Source organism: Sceloporus occidentalis, unplaced genomic scaffold (genome assembly GCF_023333645.1).
Source record: "Sceloporus occidentalis isolate IW3139 unplaced genomic scaffold, rSceOcc1.0.p SCAF_199, whole genome shotgun sequence".
Taxonomy (NCBI): Eukaryota; Metazoa; Chordata; class Lepidosauria; order Squamata; family Phrynosomatidae; genus Sceloporus; species Sceloporus occidentalis.
This window is the reverse complement of record NW_028317179.1, coordinates 426,665-439,365: the sequence shown is the minus strand read 5'-3', so window position 1 is coordinate 439,365 and position 12,701 is coordinate 426,665. Positions and strand designations below refer to the sequence as shown.

General features: G+C 48.3%; 1 protein-coding gene across 1 annotated transcript; it reads left to right on the top strand.

Moving 5' to 3' along the window:
- Positions 1 to 1,792: 1,792 nt before the first annotated feature.
- On the top strand, positions 1,793 to 6,733 carry LOC149278153 (sphingolipid delta(4)-desaturase DES1). The gene is made up of 3 exons (XM_089502263.1): positions 1,793 to 1,874; positions 5,653 to 6,395; positions 6,587 to 6,733. Exons 1-3 carry the CDS (start codon positions 1,793 to 1,795, stop codon positions 6,731 to 6,733), a joined length of 972 nt encoding a protein of 323 aa, XP_089358389.1.
- Positions 6,734 to 12,701: the final 5,968 nt, after the last annotated feature.

Here is a 12,701-nt window from a genome sequence, read left to right as displayed (position 1 = left end):
TCCCAAAGACAACCTCTGGATATGACGCTGAGCACGTGCACTCAACTTCTTTGGTCGACCATGGCGAGGCCTGTTACGAGTGGAACCTGTCCTGTGAAACCGCTGTATGGTCTTGCCCACCGTGCTGCAGCTCAGTTTCAGGGTCTTGGCAATCTTCTTATAGCCTCGGCCATCTTTATGTAGCGCAACAATTCTAATAACGGTTCTCAAGGAAACCCTGACACTTAAAGATTTAATTGAGCCACCTGCATTCAAGCAGGGATATCAACCATAACATACTGATTAGCAAAAGCACCAGCGGGGAGTCTTAGATAGCAGGGTGGAATAGGAAGCCGTGGAGTAAAGGAGACCCCAGCAGCTTGAGAGGACCCCGAGGGAGCAGAAGAGCCACAGGCCAAAGGACTTCTCCTTTCTGACCCACAACACTGTATGCGTAAACAAGTATGTTAGAGTGTGAGAATCTTACTGTATGTGTGTAAGTATGTTGGCATGTATGTTACTGTATGTGTGTATGTATGTTACTGTATGTGTGTGTATGATATTGTATGTGTGTTTATATTGGTATGTATGTGTATTTATGTTACTGTATGTGTGTGTATGTTGGTATGTGTAAGTTTGTGTGTGTGTATGTTACTTTACGTATATGAATGTTACCGTGTGTGTTTATATGTTAGAATCTGTAAGCATTTTACCGTGTGTATGTTAAGTATGCGTGTGGCGTATATGTTTGTCTGTGTGCATGTGGGACTTGGGGGTCCCAACCGTACATCTTGCAGCGTGCCCCAACACCCCAGAAGGGCAGCTATTTATATGCTAGAAATAAACTCAAACGATAAAACGATATCATCCCATTAATGTGCGATATTAATAACGTGATCCGGGAAAACACCGACCCCCGTTCCTTCAGATGTATTAAAAGGAACGAAGCATCGGAGGGTTAGGTACAGCAAGATACAAGAGTTTGTTAATAGGAGGGGGGTTCTTATAAACTGGGGTCAAATGCCTCACGGAAACCTTAACTTGTCATTATTTAAAGATACACTTAATTGAGCCACCTGCATTCAAGTAGGGATATCTACCATAACATACTGGGGGCAAAAGCCCCACCTGGGAGCCTTATATACTATCCCAGCAGTGAAGAATAGGAAGGAGTCGGCTGCAGACTGTGTGACCCCGAAAATCTGCCCCTTCCTCTTCACCGAGATTGGGGCAAAAACCCTGAGAGTGCCTTGGTATGGCGATCACCATAGCGACCAAGGGGCCATTCTCGGCCTTGTTGCCTTGAGTCAGGATGGTTCGAGGGCCTGCCCGAACACGCAATACGCATTTATGTGCCTCATATAAACTACAGTCATCCGGACAGCTAAACTTCCCTCACACGGAGTGTGGAAACGGCGTTAGTGCAGCTCCGTATCCGGTCCAACACTCACCATTAACAAAACTGCATTATGTAAAAAAAAAAGTTTTTTTTCCTTACTTTTTTTAATAACAATTATAATAATAATAATATAAAAAAAACTAAAAAGCAGGCTTTATATGAACGAGGTTAGACGCGGACCCGGCCGGTTCTCTTTTGCTTTTTTCAAGTAGGCGGGTCTTTGATCACTCGGCGGAGTGTCAAAGGGAGTGGGCGTGGTTACTCGAGCTGCGCTCATGGACAGTTGTTGAGCTTTCCCTCTCCCCCCCCTGTCAGCTGGAAGGGGCGTGTTCTGCGCCTGGTCACTCGGTTTCCGGTTCCAGCGGGGTAGTCAGTCAGGCGATCCAGGCGCAGCGCGGCAGACGCATCGCAGCCATGGGGAACAGTACGGCTAGGGAGGACTTCGAGTGGGTTTACACCGACCAGCCCCACGCAGACCGCCGGAAGGAGATCCTGGGTGAGTGGAGACGATTGCATTATCGTGCAGTAGTAACGAGCATTACGTATGTGTTATATATATTGTGCTTGACTGTCCTTGGCCGGGTGGACCGTTACATACATGTCCGTGGGACCGTTACACGCGTGTACATGGCTGGGACCGTTACACTCGCGCTTTAATGTGGGTGTCTTCTATTAACATTCCCCGAAGGTCAATATTTTGTAAATTAAACAGGGTTCTTATCTATGAGATCAATTGCTTATTATTATTATAGCGCCGTCATATACTGTGACGTTGTATGCAACATCTATATAAAGTCCTTTTCCCGTTGTGAATATATATACATTATAAACTGTGCATCTGGGGAAGCGAGGCCTAGGGCTTTAATTGCCCCGGGGCAGACAGCCTGTAGTGCCCTCTACTGCATGGCAGCGGTGCGGGGTCGCCCATGGGGTGGGCCTGGTGACGATTTCTGTGCCATACGCTGTTGGTTTTTATCTGGCGTGGCCCCCCCACCAATGCCACAGGTGGTGTTTTGAATTGGCATGGGCCCCCCTTAGCTCTGGATGTTTGGGGGCATGACCTGTGATACCCCAACGATTTACCCCCACAGTGTGATCCGGACATGCCGGGCTGTTTTCAGGCCCCGATTTGTCATGTTCCCTGGTGTGGAGTTTGCAGCTATTAGCCCCTAGGCCATCGTATACAACATCCAGAAGGGTTACTGACGGCCTCTCCCTGCTGTCATATCCCGTGGGAGCGCGTGCCTGGAGTTATTCCTCCCCTCTGCTCTTTAAGGGTGACTTTTTTTTGCTCTGATTATAGAGGCGGTGGCTTTATGTAAGCTTTCGATGCGCAGCACTGAGGTTCTCTGTCCTGGCAGCTTGAGGGTTAAGCTTCCGACCCGCTATATAATTATTTTCTTTTCCTTTTCTGATTGTTACCCCACCCCACTACACCCTGCCCCACTCCACGCCTTGTTTCCACCCGCCGTGGGCCCTGTAAGCGCGTGGCTGCCTGCGCGAGCATTATCTATGTCCTTCAGTCTTAACCCCGTGTTCCCCGGCCGGTTACGTTCCCGTTTCCTGCTGTCGCTTGCGCTTTGACGCCGTTCTTTGTGATCCGCAGAAGCTCTGCCGCGTCTGGGTATTTCTCGGCTTCCTTCCTCCTCGCGTGGCTGTGAATGATTTCCCACCGCCAGTCCCGCGTCTGCCTCATTAACCCCTTTATACCCGCTGATGAGAATGCTTTTTGCCTAATGGGGCTCTGGTGGCAGCCACGTAATCCCCGCGTGGCCCAGAGAGCGAAAACACATTGCGTTGGGATTCTTCACCCGCGTTCGTGTTGCCTCCCGTGTAATGACATGTCCTGCTTGCTTTGCAGGCAAATTGCAGGGGTGCTTCTGCAGCTGGCCGGCCAAGGATTATTTTCGTACATGTTGGGTATCCCTGATCCGAAATCCGTCGTATGCCAGGCGATTAACACCCCTCCTGCGCTGAGAGCATATGGGTGCCGGCAGCGGGGCAAATCCATGTGTGTGGATTCTGTAAATGCCCCCAATGCATTTGTAAGGGGGACACCATGTGAATTTAAAGAGACCTTCCAGCTATCGCATTCGTTATTTGCAGGTCACAGCGTCCTTTTTTTTAAGTGCGGCGTCAGAATTGTGAAGTAGGACTGTATTGTGTGCATAAGGACTGTAGCCGCTATTTAATGGACGGTTTATTGTTCCCTGAAGCCTCGCCACCAAAGAATGCGTATGAAAGTATTTCATAATTCAAGTCGCTTACCTGTGGGAGAAGCTGCAGCGCTCTGCCTCCTCTGCAGTCCAAGTTTCCTGCTGCTTGCTGCTGCAGCTTGAAACAGCGATGGGTGGTGAGAAAGCACTGAAATGAAAATGAATGCATTTAAAGGGCATCCTCCGCTATCATATACATTAAAGTGTCAAAACCTGTCGGCGCACACAGTTATGCGAATAAACCGGCGCACGCTCGGTGAAGTTTGGCCAGATGTGATCTGCCTTCATCAGCCGTGGCTCAGAGGAATGTGTTGCGGCAAGCGGAGCGGCAGATGATTCCTTTCAGAAAGCAGTGTGTACTGTGCTGCGTTGTGTAAGGTCACAGCTGTGTAGCTTGAGGTTATATAAACTTACCTGGGAGCGGCCGTCTGTGAGCCAGACGATCCAGATCCTGTATCAGAGGCTTAGATGGAATGTGCGGAACTTTTACTTTCCTGAGAGAATGATGGCTACGTGGAGCAGCCTCCCAGCAGAAGTGGTAGAGGGTAATACAGCGAGGGGTATTAAACATGCATGGGATAGACATACGGCTCCTGAATCTAAAACGAGACCAACAACTGATTAAGGTTTCAGACTATGGATATAGTCCATACCATTATTGTGTTCTGTGCTGGGTGTGGGGTAAGTGTGAGTGTGTGCGGGTTGATGTGGTATGCGTGTGCGTTCCGTGTAATATTCCACGCTGGGCTTGCCGCGGAGCTCTGCTTCCTACGTGTTTTTTTGGTTACAATGTGAAGAATCTGTGAGCCCAGGCGGGCTCTGTAGTGTCTTAATGGGGCTCGGACTGGCCCAGTGCCATCGATTCGCTGCCCGTGTGCCGCCTTCCGGTGTGATCCACAGTCCATCCGCGCTCATAATCAGCTTCGAATCCACGCAGCGAGCGGGGAAATACCACGGTCTGGCTTGTTTACTGCAGCTTCCCGCGCATGCGCACAGCGTCCGTGCATGTGTGAAGAGATAAGAGCAGGGCAGACATCACACAATGTGCAGATCCCTCTTACGCAGACCATTCCCAGGCGACTACAACTCCCATCAAGCCCAAGACCTTTATTCTAGCATGCTGGCTGTTGCGTCATAGTCCTCCCGATACTGCGGGCTGATCGCGTTGAATCGGTCCGTTGAGGGCACGAGCCGCGTTTCCATCGCGCTTGCCGTTAGAAAGCAAATACTTTAAAACACGTTCTTAAGAAGAAACAACGGGGGGGGGGAGCGAGATCAGAAGCTGCAGCTGCCCAGTGGGAGAAAGCATTCCCAGAACTGGAGGGCCGAGCAGCATATGGCTGGGAGTGGGGAAAGGGCGCCGAATGCATATTGGGGGGGATTCTGTAGCCCTCTCCTTTACGAGGGGCACAGCAGAAATGTAAGGGGTGGTCTGGGGTCCGATATGCTTTGAAGTGAATGATTGCTGGAGTTTAAGTCACTCTGGCTCGTGGGGTCCATATCTTTGGTCTTGTTTTCACTCCATGGCCGAGCTTTTAAAGGCACAGAACACAGGATGGGGCAAATCCTTCAAACAGATCTCTCACTCGGAGAAAAACATGTTTTATTTAGTGTCATTTGTATAGAATCGCAGCAGACGCACTGCGCCTTATCCGAGTAACACAACAAACAACGGCCCCAGCGGACAAAGCCAACATCCTCTCTTTGTGCCTTATATTGGGGGCATTAATTATAATAATTAATCATTATTTGTTAATGTTGTTAATATTTATTTAATTTTAATAATATTATTTATTATTATTATTATTCAGAATCCGTTTGTGTATCTAAAGCTGTTATAACTGAATGCAGTATTAAACGCATCATACCGTTTCTTCAATGCTGATCATGTGACCCAGTGCCAGGCAGTAATAGGCTATTGCCATAGAAACATCATATGTGAGGAAAGTGACTTTTTAACATTTAATACCAGGGAGGGGAATTAAAGGTTTTCTTTAGTGGAACAGCACCTTTAATAATAATGCGAGCGCTCATTCCCCTTGTCCTTTCTTCTTGCAGCAAAGTATCCGGAGATCAAGTCCCTCATGAAACCGGATCACAACCTCATCTGGATTGTAACCTGCATGGTCTTCACGCAGTTCATAGCGTTCTACTTGGTCAAAGACCTGGACTGGAAGTGGCTCATGTTCTGGACATACGTGTTTGGAAGCTGCATCAGCCATTCCATGACCCTGGCCATCCATGAGATCTCGCACAACAGCGCCTTCGGCAACGGCAAAGCCATGTGGAACCGCTGCTTCGGGATGTTTGCCAACCTGCCGCTAGGCCTTCCCTATTCCGTCTCCTTCAAGCGCTATCACATGGACCACCACCGCTACCTGGGTGGGGACGGCATCGACGTGGACATCCCGACGGACTTCGAAGGGTGGTTTTTCTGCACCTCTCTCCGGAAGCTGGTGTGGATCATTCTACAGCCGCTCTTCTACACCATCCGGCCCCTCTGCATCAACCCCAAGCCGGTGTCTCGGCTGGAGATCGTGAACCTGCTGGTGCAGTTTGCCTTCGATGCCGTCGTTTACCACTTTCTGGGGGTTAAGACAGTCGTTTACATGCTGGCTGGATCCATACTTGGGCTAGGACTTCATCCGATATCGGGCCATTTCATAGCCGAACATTACATGTTTCTGAAAGGCCACGAGACCTATTCCTACTACGGGCCCTTGAACTACCTAACCTTCAATGTCGGCTATCACAACGAGCACCACGACTTCCCCAGCATCCCCGGCAAGAACCTGCCCAAGGTAAGAACCTTCTCTTAACCCTTTCATGGCAGAGGCGGCTTTGTACCCCAGTCTCTTCTGTTTAATATGACAAAGTAAACGATCCCTCATGAGGTTTATTGGCTGCAGTGTCTGGGACTCCCGTTATTGGCTGGGATGTTCATGTGACTTGTGACCTCACTTCTCTCACTCATACTTTGTCTTTTTTATAGGTGCGGAAAATTGCAGCCGAGTATTACGATCCCCTCCCGCAGTATACCTCCTGGGTCAGGGTGCTGTACGACTTCATAATGGACGACACGCTCAGCCCGTACTCGCGCATGAAGAGGAAACTGAAAGGGGAAATAAAACAAGACTGAACGGGCCGCGCGTGAGAAACCCCTAGAGACTGTAAGACGCGCATGCGCAGAAAACAGAGCCTCAGACAACTGGTTTCAGCGGCTGCAGCGTCTGCTCCTCCACTCAGATCCCACGGCCCCCCGCTTCCACCATGCGGCTCCACAGACTGTTCTGTTTTGGCGGTCGGGTGTTTAAGGTGCTGACGGTTTAGTGGCCATGGGGCAGTATTCAGTAGCCAAACAGGGCTGCTCTGTTATTGTCCAACACATGGTCCTGGACGATAGCATCGGTGTGCCCTAGAGTCATTCTGTTGCCCTGGCCCATGGCTTCGGCTGCCCGCTCTGCACATTTATCCCCCTCCCGTGGTTCCCTGATCTGACGTCGCAGCCATTTCACGCCCCACGTCTGGGACACAGATAATGCTTTATATGTACATGGACTTGCCCTTCAAACCCCCCCTCTCCGACTAGGCTAGTATTTTACCCCCGGGGCATTTTCTGTGGCCGTATGTCTGCGCAGGTTACCCGTCTAACGCTTTTATGGGTTTTACCTCTGTTTGCTGCTGTCGTGTAGTTTAGGGGAAAAAGGTCCGCTTTAATTTTCCTGCCGCCGTACTTGATGCACTTAGGCATCCGGTCACTTTTTCTCTGCACAAGTTTTCAAGGAAGCCCTTTTTGGTTTTTTTTTAGGATTAAGTTATATAATAAAGGTTTGCACTGTTGCCATCTTAAGGGATGTAATAAAAAGGCAAGTAATTTACCTTCCGGTGCTCACTCCCTGCGGCGTCTTCCCGGGCATGGCGGTCGGATCCTCGCCTCCGGGGAGCGATTTCGCTCTTAATGAATCTCTTAAGGTTATAACTGAGCAAACCTTACGATATATTTTCACCAAAAGCGGACGTTCTCGCTGTTAAGGAGAATTCTTACACATTCACCAAGTACCTTCTGGTTTATCGGCTACTTAAAAAAGCCAATAAACTCCGCTGACCCCACTATCTGGTCCGCCTTTCCTGCAGAGGTTAAATAATTGCTGAAGGTCAAAATACACCTTTTTTAAATAAAGAAACAAAAACCTTCAAATTGTTCAAAATATGCAATAATTAACCTTTTCCGGTTCTCTGTATGCCAGGAATCAAGAATTTAGAAACTCAATGTAGATTAAAAAGTAATTCCTGCAGAACAGTCTTATTCAGCGGAGAGGCGCGCTCCGGCCCTTTAAATCCTAGATGTGAGATTGACGTCTGCGATGTTCGAGTCGCTGCATCTATATGTCAAATGTGTATTTAAAAGAGAGAGATCACGAGCTTTAAAAGGTTTGCTATAAACGACGGTCTTGTCCTGGCCACTAAAACGTTAATTTCGCTGGATCGCCGCCGTTGAGCAGATAGGGCCCGTTTTCACGCGTATAATGACTACTGATGGAGAAGAGAATTCATTCAGGCCCGAGCCTTGGTTCTTGTAGTAAACACTCCGTCTTCTTTCTGCTCTGGTCCTTACACTCCTGCCTTGGGATTCACTCGAGTTGTCAATCCCAGGGGTAATGTTTAGATGATAAAGCCCTACGAGCCCCCAAGATATCAATGACGCGTTATCTGTGCGATAAGGAAACGATCCCTTTTCAGCGTCTCGCACTCCGCTCGCCGGTCTGTGAATTTATTCCTCCCATTCCAAATCCCTTTAAAATATTTGTTTTTGCCGCGAGCCGGGGCTTCCAGCTCTTACTGGATATTTACGCGCAGCCACCCCTTACCAGTTATTCTCCATGTTGCAGGAAATGGCCCTGGATGGTGTCGTCCTGGGCAGTGAGGGGTTAAACCAGTGTCCCCCGGTAGTCAAACTGGGCTGCGCCACACGCTGTGCCCTGGGTATTTAATATTTGCACATACCCCTCGCCCTCAGCGTTATCTTTAGGGGACGTGTAAGAGCGCTGTAGATGGATTGCGGATTAACTCTTTATGTGCTCCACGTTGGCAGGTGACGGTAATGGTGCGCTCGCTTTAACCCACCCCGTCACCTGTAATCGTTATAACTGTCTCTAAGTCAGGGGTTCTCAAACTGCGGCCCTCCAGCTGCTGCAGGACTACATCTCCCATAATGCTCCTTCAGCTAAGGGGCTGGCTGAGGAGTATGGGAGATGTAGTCCTGCAGCAGCTGGAGGGCCGCAGTTTGAGAACCCCTGCTCTAAATGTTTTTTCTGCTGTTCTGAACGTTTTCTGGCCGTTTATTCTTTAAGACTTTGTAGGCCGCCCCCTCGCTTACTGAAAAGCTCTTTATTTTTAATGTCAGTATTAACATTTCGATTTATTAAAAGATTTAATGAATTTTTCCATTCTGTGTGCGTTTTATCGATTTCAGCTTCAAAATGTTATCACCAGGGTAACCGGCTCTTATCAATCAAATCAAAAGCATTGTATGTTTACCTGCTGACCTCCTGCATATGGCTGTTGTGTTGCTGGATTCTGCATTGTGATTGGTTCCTGCCTGTGTGTGTGTGGTTTTTTCTATATGTCTTTTACTTTACTGAGAGGGTGGTAGATAAGTGGAACAGTCTCCCAGCAGCAGTGGTAGAGGGTAATACAGTGAGGGAATGTAAACAAATTGGGCATCGTTGGGCAGTGAGGTCGTGGGGTGATGGTGGCAGCTGGATGCTGGTCCGCCACGGAAGCCGGGTGGTCTGCGGTAGACAACGATACTGGGACCAGTAAAGGGGCAGATTGGAGAGATTACTGGACGGGCAGAATGTGTCCGTTACCCCGCTCCAGCGGCACGCAAACGGCACCAGCTTCTTCTATACATTTTATTTTTAACCTCTGCTCTCCTGATCATCGTATGCTTTTGGGCCGGACCGGACAGACGACGTCCTCATGTCTTTCCCGACATACACATTAATTCCCGACACCTCTCACCGTTTATTATCTCAGCGAAGTCTTCTGTTCCCTGGGATGACCGCCGAGAGATGATTCTCCATAATGGGTTAAACTCCGCGTCTCAGAACCGCACCTCTCTGTCGGGATATAGGGCTTTATTCACTAAAGAGAGAGTCGTGGTTCAACTTCTCGCCCTGTGTAATATATAACTCAATGAGCGACGAGTTAATGTTATTTGGGACGTCTCATTGGTTTAACTATACTTTATCCAGGGCCGGTCAAGCTCTCCCTGCAGCTGGAGCTCGCTGGGGTTGGCCCTTCATGATGTATAGTGAAATCAGTTCTTCCAGCGAGTCGCTTCAGTTTGTTTGCAGACTTTTCTTACTCGGCTTAACCTTTCATGTCGTGCAAATAAAGGATTTGATTAAAGTCTCTGCTCGCTGATACCGGTGCTGCGTGTGATTTTGTCAGGTAGATCTATTTTCCTCCATACTCCAAGTGCACCTGCTTAGAAGGGTCGACCCACCTTCTGTTTTTCCACCCCTGTTGCCCCTCTTTTCTAGGAACTCAAAATGTTTGCTGGGTATGAGGGTATCGCAGGGTTCTACAGCCCTAAAAGCCACTCATCTCCATGGGGGGGGGGGGTGTCTCTGTACATTTAAAGGGACCGCTCAGCTATGATACGTATGAAGTTTATAAATCTGGAGGGAGGGGAACGGAGAGAAAATAAAATAATCCCCCCTTTTCAAACCAAATATTTCTAAAACGATGAATAGAAACTTCTCACGAGCCTCAGTGTGAATTAATTTTGTTGATAATGTGACGTTTCCCCTTTTACTATGTGGGGTCGGCCCATGACTCTGCAACAAGGTCACCTTCGTCTAATTAGACTTAATACCGATAAATATTTCTAGAACTATATACAGAGACAACTTCACCCCGGGATAAACGGAACTTGTCTTTGGCCCTATTTTAATATGAAGATGTCTGTGTTCAAGGAAATATATATATATATATATATGTATGTATGTATGTAATATTCCCATACTGGCGCTGTATACAGTAATGTCGGTCACTGACAAAAACCTGGATTTATCTAACTTTGTTCCAATAAACGCTCTTTATCGGCAGACCTGGAGCCGCCGTTGCTGTCGGTCATGTGAATTTTTGGGTGACTTTCCTGGCTCAAACACCACACTGAGCTGATGCTTTATGGCATAGACTTTCATTATTCAAAGTGTCTGGTGAGGTGATTAAGACCAAGCCATTCTGTTGTTTCCCACTGGCAGTATGTGAAGGAGTCCGGTGTTTGTCTAGGCTCGGCTCAGATAACAGAGCGAGAACTCATACAACTATTTTTAACCTGATGCTAGTCCATGTCGCAAACACCCACCTTAGTGAATAAACCCCTTTGTTCATACATCTCTATGAGAAGTGAGTATACTCCCGCAGTCTAGGCCACGGAATATGTTTCTTGTTCTAGGCAGAGAATATACTCTGTTCCTAATGATCGGGTCATTCCATTAGTTGCTATAGTGACAACACATTTTCTAATGGCACCAGTCGCTATGGTGACTAGACCACCTTCCAAACTTTAACAGAATCATGCCTTTTACTATTACCTAAACCAACCCAGACACGACTCCGAGAACCTTCATTCTTAAAGAGTCACATTTTGCCTTATGTATGGAAAATGTATCAGTACCTATACTGAGAGGGTGATAGATAAGTGGAACAGCCTCCCAGCAGAAGTGGGGTAATACAGTGAGGGTATTAAACATGCATGGGATAGACATACGGCTCCAGAATCTAAGACGAGACCAACGACTGATTAAGGTTCGGGTTTTTACAGCAGGAGAAATGGGCGACTCGACACACACAACCCCAACACGGACACGCGTGTTAATCTGCATTATATTTACATAAACACACATACATGCATTGCTTAGTTGTTTATGCCAAAAAAAACACCAAAGTAACCCGAGATTTGCAAATGATTTAATTTCCATTCCATTAAGTTAACAAACGACTGCTTTGGATGACATTTAGCGACAGAGCAGCCGAAAAAGTCAATGTTCAGAAAGTAACGTTTTTAATGAGGTTTTATTTCCGGAGCGTCAGCGGATTTCCAATCCTCGCAGATTTTTATAACTAAATACAGCGTTAGAGAGATTTCACGGTGTTGACGGCTCAAAGCCTTGAGGAATTTGCTGTTGCAGCAGTTTAGTTGATAAAACCCTCTCTGTGCTCCCCCTCTCCTAAAGCTCTGAGATTGTAACCGGGGGGGGGGGGGGGTCCCAGGTAGGGAGCCCCACACAAAAAGCATCCATCTGTCTGTCTTTATAAAACATCAAGCAACCCTGTATTAGTTATGTCTTAATAATATGCAAACTCTAACCACTCTCAGACCTTGCACAGCCACAGTGGCACGCACGGATCACTCTCAGCCACAGCGACACGCACGGATCACGCTCAGCCACAGCGACACGCACGGATCACTCTCAGCCACAGCGACACGCACGGATCACTCTCAGCCACAGCAACACGCACGGATCACTCTCAGCCACAGCGACACGCACGGATCACTCTCAGCCACAGCGACACGCACGGATCACTCTCAGCCACAGCGACACGCACGGATCACTCTCAGCCACAGCGACACGCACGGATCACTCTCAGCCACAGCAACACGCACGGATCACTCTCAGCCATACTAATGACCAATAGCACATACCTCCCTCAGCCTAACGCACACAGTATTCCCAGCAAAACATACCCACCACACTCAGCCACACACACGCTAACGTTCCATGTTACAGCGTTACCTCTCAGTTAAAGTCATTTGACCCAGATTTATAACACGTAACATGTCTGCGTCTCGGCACCGGGGGCTCCGAGTCCGTTTCTTCTCTCTCTTTGGCTATGATGACACCGCTGCCCCTCCACAAAGCAGAGGAAGAGTTCCCTGATATACGTATCACTTACCAATAGCTGGCCCGGACTGGCCATCCGGCAAACCGGGCAAATGCCCAGCGGGCCACTAGCCAACCGTAGTGGATAGAGACAGGCCATTCGAATGGGCTCTAGTGACGTCCGTCTAAGGAACAGCTTACGGGCAACAT